At 36.9% G+C, this 22,051-nt stretch overlaps 1 protein-coding gene and 1 non-coding gene across 7 annotated transcripts in view; one reads left to right on the forward strand and one right to left on the reverse strand.

Annotated features, from left to right (window-relative positions):
* The window catches only part of WDR33 (WD repeat domain 33), a 117,535-nt gene that overhangs the window by 51,066 nt on the left and 44,418 nt on the right, over positions 1 to 22,051 (reverse strand). For all 6 annotated transcript variants that reach the window (XM_065931976.1, XM_065931977.1, XM_065931975.1 and 3 more), the window contains 6 exons: positions 10,300 to 10,527; positions 9,075 to 9,143; positions 8,398 to 8,502; positions 6,087 to 6,182; positions 5,805 to 5,956; positions 4,003 to 4,100 (listed from right to left, as the gene is read on the reverse strand). In XM_065931976.1, coding sequence (XP_065788048.1) covers positions 4,003 to 4,100; positions 5,805 to 5,956; positions 6,087 to 6,182; positions 8,398 to 8,502; positions 9,075 to 9,143; positions 10,300 to 10,503 — 724 coding nt within the window. In that variant the 5' untranslated portion in view covers positions 10,504 to 10,527. The remainder of the gene's footprint in view (positions 1 to 4,002; positions 4,101 to 5,804; positions 5,957 to 6,086; positions 6,183 to 8,397; positions 8,503 to 9,074; positions 9,144 to 10,299; positions 10,528 to 22,051) is intronic.
* LOC136165616 (U6 spliceosomal RNA) lies at positions 18,224 to 18,330 on the forward strand. The gene has a single exon (XR_010662623.1). It is a non-coding gene; the product is annotated as a U6 spliceosomal RNA (small nuclear RNA).

Here is a 22,051-nt window from a genome sequence, read left to right on the forward strand (position 1 = left end):
CCTCTTACACAATAGTTATATAACCTCGGGGAAGTTCACATTTTCTAAAATGTGGAATAAACTATATTTATTTCATAAGGGTATTGGTAAGATTAAATGAACTACTTAGAATAAGTGTAATGTGTCAGTTACTGCTGCTACAATCAAGAAGGTAAAACAATGCATACTAAAGCTAGTAAACTGGATTCTTTTTAATAGTATATATTATGCTGGCAGACTACAGACCACGGAGTCACAAAGAGTCAGACACAACTAAGCACAAAAGAATAAAATTTTGCTTCTCATTAACTACAGTATTCTTACTGATTCTATATCTCCAATCTTTCTCATTTTCATTTTAGTCACAAATGATCTGTTTCTAACTTTATATTGATAAAAGTATACTTCTAAGACTCTCATTGACTCCTTCCCCCAATACCCACCATTTTAAGTTTGTGAAAATAAACTTTAAGAAGCATGAGGGTAGGAAGACATCATACCTTATTTTTTAAAAATGTGTTCTACCTATGGACAATATATGCTCATGAATAAATGGATTTTAACGCCTCTATTTCACTTGAAGTCAAGTGTATAAACACCCAGAGGTTCATTTAGACTTACGTATTCTTGGGGCTTAAAGGTTATTTTAATCCCAGTCTATAAATTGAGTGTTGTAATTCATACTAGAAAAGAAAGATAAATGTGTGCAAATTATGCTGATTTGCATGTGCTTTGGAAATGGATGAGCATACACATGGTATTTCTCAATGCTGCAATATATTCAACTTCACAGGTGTTTCCTTTTCCCATTTATGGAACAAATACGACAACCTCAAAGTAGCAAATCTGACAACAGATCGAGGCTCATTTAAACATTAAAAATACTGATTATTTTCTCTTGTGTAACATCTTCTTTTTCTAAGAAGCATAAGAACAATCTCAGTAAGGACACTCACTAAAAAGCAACTGTAAATTCTGTACTCAAAAGTACCATATAATGCACACAGGGATCCTGTAAGCTTACAGCTACAAGACATTAAGAAGATATGAGAGCTGTCTTCAAATACTTGAAGGGCTGCCATGAAGAAGAGTTCAGATTTAATTTTTTGTGTTCCAGAAGGCAGGACAAATTTTAAGAAAGCACGTTTCTGATTTAAATAAAGAACTTTCTGAAAATTAGAGCTACATAAAACTGAACCTCTTTTTAGAGGTTCATGTGAGGTAGTGAATAATGTATGGGCTTCTCTGGTGGCTCAGTGGTAAAGAATCTGCCTGCCAATGCAAGACACTCGGGTTCAACACCTATGTCAGGAAGATCCTCTGGAGGAGGAAATAGCTACCCACTCCAGTACTCTTGCATGAGAAATCCCATGTGCAAAGGAGCCTGGTGAGCTACAGTCCATAGGGTCGCAAAGAGTCGGACACAACTGAGCGACTAGCCACGCACACACAGTAAATACTGTATCACTAAAAATGTCTGTGAGTAGAAAAATGGTTTGGGGGAATGATGTAGGAAAGTATTAGAGAAACAGCTGGACTATGTGCTCACAAAAATCCCCTTCAATCAAAATGTTGTTGGATTTTCTTAACTTAATCCCAAGTGGTGGTCTGATGCACAACACTAGCATGCCATAGAAGTGTGCTTACCTGCCTGATGTCATAGAGCCTATCGTACCTTTATAAAGGGCAAGAGACATTTTAAAAGCCTCCTATTTGCTTAACTCTGGGATTCAATTTTCTATGAATAGAACTAAATTAAATTCACTTCATTTTTGTAAGAATTTCACCTCATCACTTGAGACAACTTGAGTTCCATAATCCCCTGATCCCCAGCCCACCAAGGGAAAAGGAAAATTATGACAACACTGGTCTTGTTACTTTTATAATCATGTCTAAAATTCAGAAAATTTAGAAAAATGAGGAATGATAGTTTTCTGTCAGATAATTAGAACCTAACAACCCATCTTACTACACCAGATCCACTATCAGAAGTACTGCTTAGGTGGTATAATTAACTTGGTTTACTGTATTTATTTTTCTCATGTACCCACTAAGGTACTAAGAAAAAAGTCATGACCATAAGGCAAATATAATACTGTTTACAGGAAGACAACAACATGAATAAGCTAGAATACAGATCCTAAAAATACATGGAAGTTCACTGCATTTTTGTGCATTTTTTACATATCCATAGTAAAAACTTAAAAGAATACCCACATAACATATAAAATTCAACTCTCAATTAATATAGACATGATACTGGTGTGTTTTTTAAGCTATATGAAGAACAGGTTTCAGCATTCACGTAATTTTATCCAAATTCACCTGGACTCAAATTTGAAAATATTTAACTGCTAATTAATGCCTAACTTACATTCTAAATCTCAGAAGTATCAAGTTCTTAAGCACTGTTTAGGAACAGTTTCATTAATAAAACTGAGTAACACTTCGTTGGCACTTGGGGTTAAAAACACTATATTAGTTTTTCTTCTTTATTTAATACAAGGTGCATAGTGGTATTATATCAGACTTCATGGCTATTACAGGCTAGGTCATTGTAATATTAATGGTTTTGATCCTTAAGAATTACATCAATACTTAAAATTATTTGGTTTCCTCTATATTTCTTAGGATTTTCAAAGTCTAGAAAAAGTTGTCATTGTTTAACAGCTAAGACTTCTCATAGTAGAATTAGGATCGGATAGGTGTCAAGTAATAGGATGCCAATCCTGGCTCTGAACTAAACTGTAACCTTGACTGTTTCACTTAATCTCCTGAGTCTTGGGGCTCATCCATAAAATAGCAGATTAGATGATTTCAAAGGCTCCAACTAGTTTCTGAAGTTGTCAATATTATGACTTCATCGTGAGTACACCCCTTCAATAGGACAGGTACGATATCCTTATGCTAGCTATCACAATACATTACTGTAGATAAAACCCACAAAATGAGCAAAGCCAGCAATGTTTAAAAATCGTGATTAAAAAAATATACTGGCTTGAAATATGGGTTAAATATCAAGAACACTAAACTTTTTGTCTAGAAAGCATCAACTCTATATGCTGTAAATAAACCTCTGAAAAGGTGTAAGAAACAAGTCAAGCAAGATAATTCACTTTACCAACTCTTGAACAAAAAAGGGCACTCTCTGAATAGTAATTTCTTGACACCCAATGTCTTGACCACCCATTCTCTCACTATGCATGTACGTGTCAGAGGAAGATGATACTTTTATGCCATAATGGAATCAAGAGTATGGAAGACAATGTACTCTTTGTTAATACCTGAGAAAACTACCTTCCTAGTTAATAATAAACTGAGATGTATGCAAATGCTTTTTGTGTCAATATTTATATTGCATATATAAAACACACAGTTAATTCCTTAACTCTAACACTATTAAGTTCACATCAATAGTGTTGATGTACTACTGTGAGTTATTTCAACAGCCCCACCTTAGAAAACTAAGTTAATCCAAGTGAAAATATGGATTTCTTTTCTAGGATAGAGTAATTCACAGATGTTAGTTTATAACTATGATATCAATAAAAGTAAATAAAAACCCCTCCAATACTTAGTAACAAGTGGGCCATGTAGTATAAATGCAATATACTGAAAAACCACCTCCTTTCAGAAATACCAATATTGAGAAGTGTAGCTACTGAGACTTTGATTAATGCCTATTGAAAAAGGAATGTCAGAAGAATGTGAGTTATATAAATAAAATTATAGTGTCATTATGTTAGAGAAAGCCATCCTGGGTACAAGGCAGGAAAAGGAATATAATAGCCCTAACAAATGTGTGTGTATTTAATTTATAGCTCAAAATATTAATAGCAAAAATAGACAAAAAGTGATTGTGAACCAGAAAGAGTTCAGGTTTCTTTAAAGAGCCTGGTTGAGATGGTGTGTATGTAAAACAACTGAATGAAGATGTAAGCTGGTATTGTGGTACTGTGATGATTTAAACCACAAATGCCTTCCCTATTTAAATATTCCAATCAGTACTGTTAGTACACGTACCTCGGAGAATTCTTTCCTCATGGCAACGAAGAAAGTCCCAGATTCTAACAGTGCCGTCATCAGAGCATGTAGCAAATTTATTATCCGTGGGTGAGAAACTGTTACATGAAGACACACAGCAGGGGAAAGAAGTCAGCATTTAACAGATTATCTGTGCTTCTCAGACAGGGAAAAATAAAAAACACTGTGCTGCGTTATAAACAGGAGAGGGAAGTATCCAACAGTGAAGAAGCCCTTAAAGAGAATGTTGTCAGCTAATAAACGTATCTCAACAAAAGAATAATTCAGAGTAGCTGCTTCTTAGTTTTCAATCATCAATATTCAGAGAACTTAATGAGGATATTATTAATACCAATGCTATCCAGACTCCCCACAGTACAGTATTTCCTATGGTATCAACAGAAAACATAGAGCTGATTAAGTATAGAACTAAGCAAACTCTCTTTGCAATATTCCTGTAAAGTCTTTTAAAAGCACATAGGAATACTGCTCAAAAAAAAACTAGCACCAGCTTCTGCTTTGAACTTCATATAATGATAAGCTGAAAAGTTTCAGGCAGGCTGTTTTAAGACTAGTTGTTAAAACATTCCTTCATATGACGTTTCTCACTTATGTAAAAGGTTTGTGGAAAATGTTCACACCTTCTTTCAGGCAAGTTATCCCATGAATGTTACACTTTTTGAAGAAAACTAACATGGGGACATTCCAATTGTTTAAAGCCAAAGAATATGCTGCAAAGGAGGGATCCATTTCTTGCTCCCTGTAAGAGGCCATCAAGTTTCTCATTTAACTCTAAGAACTCCCCTGAACTTCTGAACCTTATGCTTAAGAAAGGACCACTTTCGAAAACTCAATGTATAGTCAGGAGAATAAGGCACAGTCTTTGCAGATGTGTGTTTATCCAATAAGTCTTTGTTAAGATTCTGAAAGTAGAAACAAGTGACTACAGTGGGTGATGTTTCTATAAAGATGTCAACCTCCTCCCTCGTGTGGGTGGCACAACCATAAAGAATGCTGCTTAGCTTTCTTCTGAAGCTGCAGCATTTCTTCAAGCCTGTTTTTGAAACTTATTCTTTTCCATTTCTACTATACATATCTCACTGATATGTAAAAATATACAACTTAATGAAAATATTTTAAACTCCCACTTATCACACATTTGCATTACTGATGTCATCAACAGTGAATCAGAAGGAAAGTCCTACAGTCTTCTTGACAATGGTCTGCTTACAGCTTCAAAGCTTGAAAGAACCCGCTCATTAATCCAGTAATGTTTGCCACATCCAGAGTTACTTGGAGAGTTTTTAGCCCTACTATACTTTTCTTTTGAAGTCGTGGCATAACCAAGCCAACCAGGTCTTCACTTAAGCCTTTTTTTTTTCCCTTGTATTTTGTGAGAACTCTGAAGGTGTTTTCTGTAGGCTTTAGATTTTATTCAGTTGTATAATTAAAGACTGAATTCTTTATTTGGAATGAAATATTCTTGTCTTACATAGTAGGTAATAAAAATGAATAACGTATACACATTATTAACCATAAATGAAAAGAGAAAACCAGTGCAAAATGCGGCAGACAATACATCTCTAACATATTGCAAAGGCTCATATCGGGACAATACTACTTCAGATAAGTGCCAGCAAAATGGTGAATGTGTGAAAACAAAGAAAAATATTGTGTTTATAGGGTGCAAAAAGTTTCCCAGAATCTGACAGAACCCATGCATGTCTGCACCCAGAATACACTTAGAGAATAGTTTAACCATGACAATAGGGACTACAGAAAATGGTATATTGTGTATAAACCTGGCCTCTCTAATCGCCTCCTTATGTGCCTGGAACATCTTGACGTTGTTCATGTTCGACTGCCAATATTTCACATATCCTCCGTGGTCTGCTGTCAACATCCACATGTCATTATGTGACCAAGTCATGGCTCTCACTGGGCTATCATGAGCCTGTGAAAACACAAAACATTTATAAACATCATATCAAAGACTATACAATGGAAGGCAATGATCTGTCCAATTGTAAGTTTAAAAATGCCAATAACACAGAATGATGCTACCATCTGACGATTACTGATACCTGTAATATTGTTTCAAAATTGAAAGTGAGTCCATTCCACAAGGTGAACTCTCCACTAGAAGCTCCAGTGACCAATCTTCTTCCTTCTGGAGTCCACTGGGAAAGAAAAAAAGACATTATACAAGGTCACAAATCCACAACCTTAATTAATTTTTAAAACACTCAGAAAGTCTTTATAAAATATCCAACAATTGACATTAAGTGGACAATACTTTCACTTCAGAATATGACTCAGATTTATAAGTAAATACTTCGCCAGAAAAGAAATTAACACAGTCCAACAAAAGCTCTAGCACTTAGCTCATTAAATAAATTAAAAAGAGTAAGTGCATTACAATTATTTGTTAAGTTACACACACCTAGGCACTCTAACGAGCATTTCAAAACAGAATATCTGAAGATCTGCTTTTTCTAGAATACATGGGAGATCAACATATTAATAAATAAGACCGTCAGTCTCCAGAAAAACTCAGAGACTGAATGAGTGAAAGATCTGGTTTATTACAGCTGCTAGTGGACCATTCAGGCAGAAAAGTTACCAGTGTTTTATGAAAATAACAAAACAGTATAACAGTAAATATCAATTTAAGGAAATCAAGGCTATCAAATTTTTTCTGGAAACTAAATGTACAATACATATAGAGTTCTTCATTCACAATATCAAGTAGTGACAAGTCTCAGGCTAATCTAGTCTCAAACAAACAAAAAAAAAGCAATACAACAGAGGCACGACTAACAGTATCCCAGTATTTCAATGTCACAATCTGCATTCTGAAGGAATCTGTGACATATGCCTATCAACTCAAAACGCAACGTACTTTTACTTTCAAGTTTCTATGACAGATTACACATGTTTTCCATAGATGTAAACACAAGAAATAGCAATACAACAATCCTACTTTTCATTGTAAAAAGTGTGACACAGGGCTGAAAAATACAACGGTGCTTATAGGATGAGACATACGAAATCAAGTTTATTTGGTAAATTACACAGATACACATGACAAGCCAGCCTTTTACTGCTTACCTGAAGATCACGATTTTGATGATTATTTTAAAAGACCTTTCTACTTTCCTAGTTTCTGTTATCTGCTATGGATCCCAACTCGGTAAAGACTACAGGCAACCACACTGTAGACACAAGACCCACAGTCTTTATGTCTTTAACACCTGTAATCTGGACTTGTCTCTACTACGTGCAAATTTCTTAAGATTGATTCCCAAATGAGAAATTTACCCATCTAACAAGATACAAGACATGGAATGCTCAGATTCTATTCACCTCAAAAAGGTTTTCTGTGTTATGCTAAAAAGAAATTAAAATTAGCTGCACATCATACTCCTTTTATGAAATCCTCTGCCATACAAAATTACACTACAAATTGGTTGGCTCTACTAACACAAAAGCCATACAAATAATGTTCCTTTTCTAATGTTTACTACTGTAACAGGCCTCTGAAACAAAGAGGAGGCCTGGCTGACTGTCACATTTGTATGGAGCTGAAGCCAACATCTCTTCCAGCCCTCTCAGTTCTCTGGGCTGTTGATCACACCTCTCTAATAAGACCTGCTTATTTTCCTCATTTGTCACAAATGTCTTTCCTCTGTCCCATTATTGTTTCAATTCTTATTCGCTCAGCTTTGACTATTAACTACCTTACATTTCTGGACTTGATATACTGCTAACCAACAAGTACTTTCTTGCTAGCAAAACACATACACAAAAACATTATACTATTATCTATAGGAATATTAGCTGGATGCCTAGGACACAGAGATGGGAAGACTTCTTTATCACAAACCTTTCAAATTTTAATAATTTGAACCATGTCAATGTACTGTTTATTTTAATATTATATTTAAAAATTTTTAGTGAAAATGTATTGAGTACCCAGAAGGTACCTTCATTGATGACAGTTATGGTCTACCACTGGCCTTCAGCTCTTCTTGGGTGTTTCCCTTCCTAGTAACCCTAAGAGTTTTGATTCACCCTGAGATGCTGTTCTCTAAATTGCAACAAAACATTTCTATTCAAGAGCAAGTCAGACACCTGCTGCAATATATATCCATGGCTAGCTCAGAGAGAATTCTACAGAAATTGCAACATAAAAGCAATCCAAAAGTACTACCTTACTAAACATGGATATAAGAGATAAACTGGATATTCCAAAATAAAAATATAAGCAATATACTGATTTTTATCCCAGTTATATATTTTAAACAGTCCTTCATTTTCTTTGTCCTATTAAATAATTTGCAGGCTAATTTTTCAAAATTAATTTTTCCAAAAAGTATCAAACTGAATACTTACCCTGACAACAAATACTGGACACTTTACTTTATTTGTTGATGTTCGTACAAACTTTGTTGTTACTGCATTCATAGGATTATTCAACATCCCTATAGGTGGAACCAGCTACAAAAAAAGAAAAATAGATTTAAAGAGCTTCCAGATCATACACAGGGTATAAACCAAGGACATGCTTAGGTAATCATTTCAACATATAAAGACAAATTCAGGACCGTACAGGGCAAGTATTGTAATATATTAGTCTATAGTAATCAAATGAAGAAAATGGAAGTACAGGAAAGTTAAATGCCTATTATTTATTACTAAATAAACAATAAAATCAAGTGCCAGATTTCCCAAATTACTTCTCAAAGTCAATACACTAAAACATATTCATAACAAGCAAGGTTTAAAATTAACTTCTCTGTTACAAAGACTCTTAGGTAGTGCAACCTTTAATTGGACATTGCTTTAAGCCCCAAATCAAAAGTTCATCCATCATCAGATTAAAAGAAAAATTTAAATGCAGGTTAAAAAAAAAACATGGTTTATGCAGATACACTATCCTTTCGGGAATGTTTTAATTATTAAAAAAAAAAGTGTAAAAGAAAAGTCCATGTTTAAATTTCAGATCTCATAGTTCCTAGGTCCAAGCAAAGAGGTTTTTATTAAGCTAGTATGACATATCTTATACTTACATCATTATAATAACCTGCATCAGGCTGAATTGCTCGCATATCTCTCTGGTCTCTCTGCCATATTCTATTCTGTTAAAAATCAATCAATCAATCAATCAATATACAGTCTAATTATACTCAACTTGAAACTTAAGTAAATATTTACAAAATGTAAGCTGTCATCAAATGGGGAATTTTTTACCATGTTCTAAAACATAGATGATAGTGTTTATCTTAAGAGATTTCCCCCTTTTCCTACTGACAATGCTTAGAATTTCCCTCTTTACTCATATTATGCCCAACCAATCATCCAAGATGCTGTTGACCCCAACACATTCTCATAGACAGACATTTCCAATTCCTTCAAATTCCTCAGCACAAAACAATTCCTCTTATCCTGGTCTCAGTTTTCTTAACTCCTCCCAAACTCTCTTAGTCTAGTTTGTTTCAACTGAAACATCTGAAAAAGCCTAAATCTATGTTTACCTCTGAATGAATATTTTTCTGCTAAGTCCCTGCAACACAATAATCACGCCCAACAGGCATATAGGTCTTTTAGCAATTTGTCTCAGGTAATGAAAAGTAGACAAATTTTCTTCATAGGAATCAAAACAGACTAAAACCCAATTAAAGTGGAGATGGTAATAAAAAGCAAATCAGAGACTTAAAAAAGGTTAGGACAAATAAATAAAGAACTCATAGGGGAGATCTGTCAGGCTGACACAGGTTTAGGTAGACCCCCTACTCTGTCTTCACATGCCATACCAGAGTTTCACCCAAGAAGACTGCAGCACGTGCTCAACCCTCTAAGTAAACAGAGTCCCTTCCCTTGAGGGGCTTGGAGAGCCCAGCATACTGGACATACACATCACTATTCTGAACACATGTTCTCATACAAATATCCTTATGTTGATAATCTCCTAACATTTTATATACACTACAAGTTTAATGAGTGCTTTAAAACTGGAACAAAAGTACTCTCTTTGAAATATGTTGTAAACCTTTAGAACAAAGTGTATTTTTAAACTAGAGTCTTTAAAATTTTTGGAAATTATTCATGCATTCAGAGGGGGGAAAAAAAACCACCCAGTACTCTATTTAACTGAGGTGACTGGCCTCATTTGAAATATTATTTCATCCTCCTAATTAAAAAAACATAGGTATACTCATTATCCTACATTTAAAAACTTTTCTTCTTTTTAAAAAAGCAAAGTCTGGTCATCTGAAGCACATTAATTGGACTTACCTCCAAATACTTAATCACAGATGGATTATAGTCTATGGTTTTCCGGTTCACTGCTTTTCTCATTCGCTTTCCATCAAAGGTAAGCTGCTGCATTGCTTGCTGCTGTGCAAAATCTGGCCGCTTATAAAACAGTTGTCGAGGTGCCTGGTGTTGGAACCTTGGCATATGGAAAAACCGAGGAGGAGAACCAATTTCTGTAGCCATGGTGATGTTTTCGTTCTACGACACCTGGGAAAGGAAAAAGTACTTTCACTACAAATATGTCAGCACTATAACACTACCAGAAAACACTTTTAAATGAGCATTTTTTCTACACTCCTGTACCTTTTCTAATATGCATCATTTCTAGCTTTTAGTCAACCTATTTACAAAACAAACTATTTAACTTAATGGCAGAAACCAGTCACAATTTGAAAAAGGTCAATTCACAGATTAAGTGCTAGTAAGTATTTGTTGTGGGGGTTTCCCTGGTGGTCCAGTGGTTAAAAATCCACTTGCAATGCAGGGCACACTGGCTCAATCCCTGAAGATGTCATATACCATGGGACAACTGAGCCCGTGTGCCACAACTACTGAGCCCACACTCCAGAGTCCAAGAACTGCAACTACTGACTCCATGTGCTGCAATTACTGAAACCCACACACCCTGGAGCCCGTGCTCTGCAATGAGAAGCCTGAACACGGCAACTAGAATAGCCTCTGCTTGCCCCAACTAGAGACTGCCCATGCAGAGAAACGAAGATCCAGCACAGCACTCCCCACCCCAAAAAAAGAATAAATAAGTAATTTAATAAGTATTTGTTGTAAAATTTAGCCTGGTGGAAGAAAACATCTGTTTTTAAGACCTTGGGGCAAGTGTATTTTGCACATGTGTGGTGGCTAAACTGCAGAGGGAAGGAAGTTTTCATCAGATGTTTGATAATAAAACAGATCATTTTAAGACCCTCATTTTATACAAGAGTCACTAAAAAAAAAACTTAAGCTTCATTTCTATCCTCTTAAATTTCTTAGGACAAGTGTAAAAAGTAGAATAAACTATCTTATCTCATATGAATGCTAAAAGTATGTCTATCTAATTTCAGGCTCAAAGTAACTACCATAGAAACGTTATTTCTCAGTATGTACATCTACAATTCTATACAGGCAGTATTAGGCTAACATCTGAAGAAAAAATGTTAGGGGCTTAGTTTTTCAACTTTAGTGCTCTCCAATTAAATTTACATACCATTAATACAAATGTGCATGACTTAAAAACACATTTCAAGCATATTTTAAAAATCAGATCATGAAAAATACATAAAGGGTGTTAGCATTTCTGCATTTCTGTTTCAGAAAGAGCAAAGATTATTTGTCTATATTCTTATATTTACCTTCCTTAATTCAAGACACTAAATTAAGGACCTGAAAATAAATTTGTGATTTCCTTTGGATGAAAATCAGTACTACTTAATACATCCTTGCCACTTTAGTGTCTCCTGAAACCATCTGATATTGATAACAGAAAGGAAATGGAGGAGGAAAGGTGGGAGTGGGGAGATTAAGTCTTGACTCTCACGATACCAAAAATAAACAGGAACTTCCCTGGAGGTCCAGTAATGCAAGGGATTTGGGTTCACTCCCTGGTATGGGAACTAAGATCCCATATGCCTTGGGGCAACCAAGCCCATGTGCAGGAACTAGAGGTGCCCACGTATCGAAACGAAGACCCAGCACAGACAAACTTTTGAAATTAGGTGAACTTTTTAAAATTTGAGAAATAAAACATGTTGTTGTGGTTGTTGTTTTCAGTTGCTAAGTAATGTCCAACTCTTTTCAACTCCAGGGACTGCAGCACATGAGGCTTCTCTGTCCTTCACTACATCCCAGAATTTGCTCAAACCCGTCCACTGAGTCGGCGATGCCATCCAACCATAGTATCCTCTGTTGCCCCTTCTCTTCTCGCCCTCAATCCTTCTCAGCATCAGGGTCGTTTTCAATGAGCTGGCTCTTGAAGTTTTGGAGCTTCAGCATCAGTCTTTCCAAAGAATATCAGGGTTGATATCTTTTAGGGTTGACTGGTGAGATCTCCTTGCAGTCCAAAGGACTCTCAAGAGTCTTCTCCAGCACCACAGTTCAAAAGCATCAATTCTTCAGCATTCAGCCTTCTTTATGGTCCAACTCTCAGATCCATACATGACTACTGGAAAAATCATAGCTTTGACTATATAGACTTTTGTCAGCAAAGTGATTTCTTTGCTTTTTAATTTGCTCTCTAGGTTTGTCATAGCTTTCCTTCTAAGGAGCAAGCGTCTTTTAATTTAATTGATGCAGTCACTTACTGTCCACAGTGATTTTTCAAGCCCAAGAAAATAAAATCTGTCATTGCTTCCACTTTTTCCCCTTCTACCTGCCAGGAAGTGATGGGACCAGATGCCATGATCTTAGTGTTCTGAATGCTGAGTTTTAAACCAACATTCTCTCTTTCCTCTTTCATCTTCATCAAGAGGCTCTTCAGTTCCTCTTCGCTTTCTGCCATTAGAGTTGCTGGGAGAAATATCAACAGCCTCAGATATGCAGATGATATCACTCTAAATCTGAGGCTGTTGTTATTTCTCCCGGCAATCTTGATCCCAGCTTGGCATTTCACATGATGTACTCTGCAGAGAAATTAAATAAACAGGGTGACAATACAAAGCCTTCACATACTGCTTTCCCAGTTTTGAACCAGTTCACTGTTCTGTGTCCAGTTTTAACTGTTGCTTCTTGACTGGTATATAGGTTTCTCAGGAGATAGGTACAGTGGTCTGTATTCCAATTTCTTTGAGAATTTGCCACAGTTTTTTGTGTTCCACAAAGTCAAAGGCTTTAGTGTAGTTAATGAAGCAGAAGTTGATATTTTTCTGGAATTCCCTTGCCTTCTCTATGATCCAACGAATGTAGGCAATTTGAACTCTGACTCCTCTGCCTTTTCTAAACCCAGTTTGCACACCTTGAGGTTCTTGGTTCATGTACTGCTAAGGCCTAGCTTGAAGGATTTTGAGTATTACCATGCTAGTGTGTAAAGTGAGTGCAACTGTATGGTAGTCCGAACATTCTTTAGCACTGTCCTTCTTTGGGATTGAAATGCAAACTGATCTTTTCCAGTTCTGTAGCCACTGCTGAGTTTTCCAAATTTGCTGGCATATTGAGTACAGCACTTTAACAGCATAAACCTTTGAGGATTTTAATTAAACAGCTCAGCCGGAATTCCATCATCTCCACTAGCTTTGTTCATAGCAAAATAATAAAACATAAATGTAGTATTATTTCCACTACTCTGGAACAATTTCAGAAGACCTTAACAAATGTTAATTTGAACTGAGATGAGACAGGGCTTCCCTGGTGGCTCAATGGTAAAGAATTCGCCTCTAAATGCAAAAGATGCAGGTTGGATTCCCTGGACTGGTAGAATTCCCTGGAGAAGGAAATGGCAACCCACTCCAGTACTCTTACCTGAAAAATCCCAAGGACAGAGGAGCCTGGTATGCTATAACCCATGCGGTCACAAAGAGTCCGACACAACTTAGCAACTAAAAACAGCAACAGTGCAATGAGACACATTCTGTATCTCTTTTCAGGCTGTGTATGTAGGAACTAAACAGACTGGAAATGCCTCAATAAAGTTGGTGAGGGAATCTGTTTATTCAGCTATCCCATGAATCCAATTAAGTTTCAGCATCCAGACTTCAACTAAAGGCTTTAATTTTTATATCTCTGTCAATAATTCTAAAAGAATGCAGCTTTGGCAAGTATACTTTTAAATTACTATATTTTCACTTTATAATCTTCAAATTTCTAATCTTATCTAAGTAAAATTATCCTAATATTCTAGTTTCTATTATTGATATCAAATGAGAATAAAGATTTTTACACATATCAAAAGAGGCTTAATTATTCAGCCAAAACAAAAAGGGAATGAAGTGCTGACATATGCTACAACATGGATGACTCTCAAAACCACTACATAAACAAAAGAAGCCAAAGATAAAAGGTCACATAATACATGACTTCATTTATACCCAAATTCAGAACAGGTTAATACATAGTGACAGAAAGTGCATCAGTGGCTGGCAGTAAAGGGAAGAATGGGCAATGACTACATAATGGGAATGGGGCTTCCTTTGATGATGAAAGTATCTGGAACTAGGTAGAGGTGGCAGCCACACAACACTGTGACTACAGTGAGTAGTACTGAATTAGACACTTTAACATGGTTAGGACAGTGAATTTTATGTTATGTGACTTCTGCCTCACTCAAAAAATAGGGGTTTAGTCCACCGGAAAAAAATTTTATATGGAGTAGAGGAAACACTGGCAGGCTACAGACTACTTGGTCACAGGAGTCAGATGCTACTTAGTGATTAAACCACCAGCACCACAGATGAAACATTTACCGAAAGCTGACAGTACTAAAGTTGGGTGATGGGTACATGGATATAAAGCACTCATCAAGAGCCAAACCTAGGATCTACTGTACAAATATGAAGTCAAATGCAAAACAATCAATATGTTGTTACTAACACTTTTAAATAATTCACTTGTTAAAGCTAGAAAAAAAATATTACTCTTTCATTTAAGACATCACAGGTACTTCCTGGCGGTCCAGTGGTTAAGATCCATGCTTCCAATTCAGGGGGCACAGGTTCTATACTTCATTGGCGAACTAAGACTCCACATGCCATGAGGTATGTCAAAAACAAGACTAAATTCAGGTCAGTTAAGTCACTTAGTCGTGTCCAATTCTTTGTGACTCCATGGACAAATAAAAATAAAGCTTTCAAAAAGACTTTACAAAGGATGGGAGAAAATATACTTCCCTTTATTGATCTGTTGATAAAACTTGTTCTAAAAAAAAAAAAGGCCTTTCACTTCTCCATGAATGATCAAGTACCACCTGTGTTCTATAAATAAAGGTCCAGCATGAAGAAAAAGAGACAAAAAAAAAAAAATATTCCAAATCAAAATCCAGCCCTAAAATAAAACATAAACAAATCTTCACAAATGCCTTAACACATGTCACCATCACTTCCTGCAAACCACTATAACTTGTCCAAAATCAAAAACAGAGCCATTTAGTGGGTGCTATGAGCTTAAGTGTGTCCCTCCACAAATTCCTATGTGGAAGTCCTAACCTCCAATACCTAGGAATATAACTGTATGTGGAGATAAAGCTCTGATCCTTATGACTAGTACCCTAATAAGAAGAGGAGATTATGACACAGACACGCACAGGAGAGCCAAGGGAAGACAATAGCCATCTACAAGCCAAGAAGAGAGGTCTCAGAAGAAACTAACCCCCTGCTCACATCTTAATCTTAGACTTCGAACTTGCAAAACTGTGCGAAAACTGTTTGCTGTTTAAGCCACCCAGTCTATGGCATTTTGTCCTGGCAACCCGAGCAGATTAACACATAGGTAGAGTAAGTACCTAGACCTCCTGATCCTCCTTCAACGGGGGTTGCCAAAAGATTTCTGCAATAATGATATAACAGCTCTCCTTGATTACAACAGCAGAAAACTTGATATATGAAGTTAAAACTGAGTGGCCCACATAGAAAGAACCATCAATCAAATCACTGAAACTATCCTTTCCAAGCTTCACTCAGGAGACTGTAATTCAGGGAACCATATACATAACCAAACACAAAAAAAGAAGAGCTTTACCTTTCATAAAAATAATTACTGTAGTTTCTACTCACTGCAGTATTCACATTTGAGCTACACTAACAGAGATGACAAATTTAAAGTAGAAGTCAGGGTCATCCCAAAGCATATTTATGTCATATCTGGGGTGGAGCATGAGGGAGAAATAGAGGAAATGGGGTACAGGGAAGGAGGCTGTAGGCAAGACAGAAACTGAAGTAGAATGACAACAAGAAATTTGTGTATGATTATTAAATACATATCAACAACAGAACCAAACTGCTAAGGAAAAAAACTCCACCTGAAACACTGAATTCACCATCTTTCTCATACACACTAACCTTCAACATTTCAAGGAATCGGCACAATTTTACCAAGTGCCTACTTTTTATTATACCTTGCATCAGGTACAACATATTGTTCTGATTCAAACGAATATCACTTCTAAGTTCACAGAACAGATTTCGTACTTTGTGATGTCTGGTCCCCACCTCTATTTTTGGCAAATACAAAGACTCCTGAATCCACAAAAGCAAGCAGCATATTCTTAGCCTTCAAGCTTTCTCCAAAATTAGGCAAGTCATGCAACTTCTCTGCATCTGTTGTCTCAACCTGGACAACAAGTTTAATGTAGATAACTCCAAAGATACTTTTTGCTCAAAGATACTATTTTGGATGAAATATATTATTCCTTTAGCCAATGTACTGATTAGTCTGTGAACAAACTGGAATAACCAGACTTAGTTCTCAGATACTTGTGCATGCAAATCCATACAAGCATTCTAATTCTGCTTCTTGTCCGAACTATTACAAAATAACCTCTTTTATAATCTTAGTCATCTGATATCACCAAGATTACAAATAAAGATAGGAAAAACAAAAAACAAATGCTCTTTTTTTTGGCCACACTGCACAGCATGTAGGGTCTCAGTTCCCTGACCAGTGATGGAACCACGCCCCTTTCACTGGAAGGCAAAGCCTGAACTGCTGGACTGCCAAAGAAGTTCCTACACAAATGCTTTTCTTAAAGAAGTCATTACAAGCTTCACGCTGTAGAATTGTGCTAAACAATAACTCATTTCACTGAGACTAACGTCTGATTAAAGTAATAAAAACTATGAAAAAATGTAAAAAGAAAAACTGTATAAACAAAAACACGATTTTAAAGGATATATGCACCCCAATGTTCATTACAGCACTGTTTACAATAGCCAAGACGTGGTCGCAACCTAAATGTCCATCAACAGAGAAATGGATAAAGAAAATGTGGCGCATATACAATGGAGACTTACTCAGCCATTAAAAAGAATGAAATAATGCCATTTGCAGCAACATGGATGGGCCTAGAGAGTGTCGTACTGAGTGAAGTATGTAAGAGAAGGAGAAATGTATGACATCCCTTATGATGAAATCCAAAAAGAAATGACACAAGTGAGCGTACTTTCACAACAAGAGACTCACAGACTTATGACACAGACATAAGAAGACAAACTTAGGGTTGCCAGGGGGAAGGCACAGCTAGAGACTTGGGGAGGCTCATGTAGGCACTGCTATACTGTACAGCACACAGAACTCTGCTCCATGTTATGTGTCAGCCTGGATGGGCGGGGAGGTTAGGGGAGAATGGACACATATTTATGTATGGCTGAGTCCCTTGCTGTTCACCTGAGACTACCACAGCACTGTTAACTGGCTATCGGCCAAAACAACATAAAAAGTTTAAAGCTTAAAAAAAAACTATACCAGTAGTATCACAACTCAAAAATTAGAGCGATAATAGCATGAACAGAAAGTGATGAGAGAAGACAAACTGGAATTTATATAGTAAAAGTTATTATTAATATAATGAGCAGCCACCAAGTTCACTCAAGCAGTTACTAATTAGTCATGAATACATACACTTAGGAACTCTTAAATTTGTTGAAAAATCCCTATGACACGGGAAAGCATAATGAGAAATGTAATTCACTTCAATAAGTAATCAGTGAGCACTAACGACCTGACAGGCTAAAGACAGAAATGCACACAAAGCTTGTTCTCAAGACAGTTTATCAGAACAGAAAAGTTCATAAAGAAAGCAATGTGAAAATACTACTACAATGAGAATCTACTATGCTTGTTTGCCAGGACTATTTATAGGCAATAGGGATATAACACAGGGTGCTTACTGCACAATTCAACCTTAAGAAGTTTAAATTCGGATGGGGTGGGAGAAGGTCAGAGGCAAAAACATTGAGGAAAGACACAAAAATAAGATTCATTCGTGCTCGCTTCGGCAGCACATATACTAAAATTGGAACAATACAGAGAAGATTAGCATGGCCCCTGCGCAAGGATGACATGCAAATTCATGAAGCACTCCATATTTTTACCTAGATGCCCATCAGCAGACGAATCGATAAGGAAGCTGTGGTCCATATACACCATGGAATATTACTCAGCCATTAAAAAGAATTCATTTGAATCAGTTCTAATGAGATGGAAGAAACGGGAGCCCATTATACAGAGTGAAGTGAGCCAGAAAGATAAAGACCATTACAGTATACTAACACACATATATGGAATTTAGAAAGATGGTAATGATAACCCTATATGCAAAACAGAAAAAGAGACACAGAACAGTACAGACTTTTGGACTCTGTGGGAGAGGGCAAGGGTGGGATGTTTCGAGAAAACAGCATCGAAACATGTATATTATCTAGGGTGAAACAGATCACCAGCCCTGGTGGGATGCATGAGACAAATGCTCCGACTTGGTGCACTGGGAAGACCCAGAGGGATCGGGTGGAGAGGGAGGTGGGAGGGGGGATCGGGATGGGGAATACATGTAACTCCATGGCTGATTCATGTCAATATATGACGAAAACCACTACAATACTGTAAATTAATTAGCCTCCAACTAATAAAAATAAATGAAAAAAAAATTTTTTTAAATAATAGTAAGACTCATTCATTTAGAATACCATGGCCTGAATAATCTTTTCCCCAACCAAATATAACCCAAAATAATCTTCCCCAAACGAACAGTTCTGACTTCATAAGAAAAACTTTACCATCACAGCCTATCTCAAACCAAAACACAGGGGGAAAGGTGTACAGTTGACTCTTGAACAACAGAGGGTTAACCCAAGTATAACTTACAGTCAGCCCTCCATATTCATGGTTCTTCACAACTTCATATGCAACCAACAATGAACCATGCAGTACTATCACATTTACTACTGAAAATCATCAACACTGAACCTGTACAGATCAAACTCACACTGGTCAAGAGACAACTCTATTTTTTACTGGAAAATAACACTGTTAAACCTTAACTAATTCCACAAATTCAATCCAAAATGGATCTACTAAATGTTTCACCCAACTGAATAAAAAATCTTTACAATTCAGGAGAACAGACTCGAGGCTCGGCGTCAAAAGAAAGCTCTATTGCCTGAAAGTTCATCAACTAACCTAAAGGAGTGTTTATTGTTTAAACCAGAAGTCATATCCCATTGGTGGTTCCTGAAGTCAACATGTCTGACAACTAGCATTACCTAAGTAGTTTAAAAAATAGAACTTACAACATTAAACCACAAACTTTAAAGGTAAGAACGGCTTCTGTGAAACTTGTTTCAATTCTGCATGTGTCTATGCTGGGTGTCAGCACACTGACTGGAGGACAGAAGAGCCTGGCATGCTGCAGTCCATGTGGCTGCAAAAAGTCAGACGTGATTCAGTGACTAAACAACAAATACACTGGGTCACAATATAAAAAATATTTCCTTCCTGTCTGTCAAAAGTGAAAGTAAATGGCTTAATGTTAACAAACCAAGAAGTGAAAATGAAGAGTTTCTTATTTATGCCATCGCCCACTTCTGATGACTTAATTTCTACTGCCAGTGAGTATCCATAACCAAAGAAGTTCAAATACAGCATCTGTCCAGTGTGGGTACAGTATCTGGCTACAGAAGCTATGGCACCAGAATCTGGCTGAATTATGAAATATAACAATTCTTACCAAGTCAACCACTAATTAAGAGCTTCTGATCAGCAGCAAATGAAAGCTTGTTTCCCCAATGAGAGGAAAGAATTCTAACCCAAAGCAAATTACTGATGCTTGTAGGACAGCTTTAAAATAACAAAACATTTTTAAGACCTCATCCTCATTAACACAAACCTAGGTTAGAACCTCAGCCTAGGAACCTCAATTGTATTGATTATCTCCAGACCAATAGGTCATAAGATGGATAAATCTACCTAAAAGAGATGTGATACCTAATCTGCCATAGAAGGGAAAACCACTAGACCATTTGGATATGACCTAAATAAAATCTCTTATGATTATACAGTGGAAGTGACAAATAGATTCAAGGGACTAGACCTAAAAGACAGAGTGCCTGAAGAACTATTGACAGAGGTTCGTGACATTGTTCAGGAGGCAGGGATCAAGACCATCCCCAAGAAAAAGAAATGCAAAAAATCAAAATGGTTATCTGAGGAGACCTTACAAATATCTGTGAAAAGAAGAGAAGCGAAAGGCAAAGGAGAAAAGGAAAGATATACCCATTCGAGTGTGGAGTTCCAAAGAAGAGCAAGGAGAGATGAGAATGCCTTCCTCAGAGGTCAATGCCAAGAAATAGAAGAAATAATAGAATGGGAAAGACTAGAGATCTTTTTAACAAAATCAGAGATACCAAGGGAACTTTTCATGCAGAGATGAGCACAATAAAGGACAGAAATGCTATGGACCTAACAGAAGCAAAAGATATTAAGAAGAGCTGGCAAGAACACACAGAAGAGCCATACAAAAGATATCTTCACAACCCAGATAACCACAGTGGTGGGATCACTCACCTAGAGCCAGACAGCCTGGAATGCAAGGTCATGTGGGCCTTAGGAAACATCACTACGAACAAAGCTCTTGGAGGTGATGGAATTCCAGTTAAGCTATTTCAAACCCTAAAAGATGATGCTGTGAAAGTGTTGCACTCAGTATGCCAGCAAATTTGGAAAACTCGGCAGTGGCCACAGGACTGGAAAAGGTCAATTTTCATTCCAATCCCAAAGAAAGGCAATGCCAAAGAATGCTCAAACTACCACACCATTGCACTCATCTCACACACTAGCAAAGTGTGCTCAAAATTCTCCAAGCCAGGCTTCAACAGCATGTGAACCGAGAACTTCCAGATGTCCAAGCTGGATTTAGAAAAGGCAGAAGAATCAGAGATCAAATTGCCAACATCCGTTGGATCACTGAAAAAGCAAGAGAGTTCCAGAAAAACATCTGCTTCATTGACTACGCAAAAGCCTTTGACTGTGTGGATCACAATAAACTGTGGAAAAATTCTTCAAGATGGGAATGAGTATCAGACCACCCTACCTGCCTCGTGAGAAATCTGTATGCAGGTCAAGAAGCAACAGTTAGAACTGGACATGGAAAAACAGACTGGTTCCAAATAGGGAAAGGAGTATATCAAGGCTGTATATTGTCACCCTGCTTACTTAACTTATATGCAGAGTACATCATGAGAAATGCTGGGCTGGATGGAGCACAAGCTGTAATCAAGATTGCCGGGAGAAATATCAATAACCTCAGATATGCAGATGACACCACCCTTATGGCAAAAAGCAAAGAACTAAAGAGCCGCTTGATGAAAGTGAAAGAGGAGAGTGAAAAAGTTGGCTTAAAATTCAACATTCAGAAAACTAAGATCATGGCATCTGGTCCCATCACTTCATGGCAAATAGATGCGGAAACAGTGAAAGACTTTTATTTTGGGGGCTCCAAAAATCACTGTAGATGGTGACTACAGCCATGAAATTAAAAGACGCTTGCTCCTTGGAAGAAAAGTTATGACCCAACCTAGACAGCTCATTAAAAAACAGAGACGTTACTTCGCCAACAAACGTCTGTCTAGTCAAAGCTATGGTTTTCCAGTGGTCATGTATGGATGTGAGAGTCGGACTATAAAGAAAGCTGAGCACCGAAGAATTGATGCTTTTGAACTGTGGTGTTGGAGAAGACTCTTCATAGTCCCTTGGACAGCAAGGAGATCCAACCAGTCCATCCTAAAGGAAATCAGTCCTGAATATTCATTGGAAGGAC

This window comes from Muntiacus reevesi, chromosome 3, assembly GCF_963930625.1.
Source record: "Muntiacus reevesi chromosome 3, mMunRee1.1, whole genome shotgun sequence".
Lineage (NCBI taxonomy): Eukaryota > Metazoa > Chordata > Mammalia > Artiodactyla > Cervidae > Muntiacus > Muntiacus reevesi.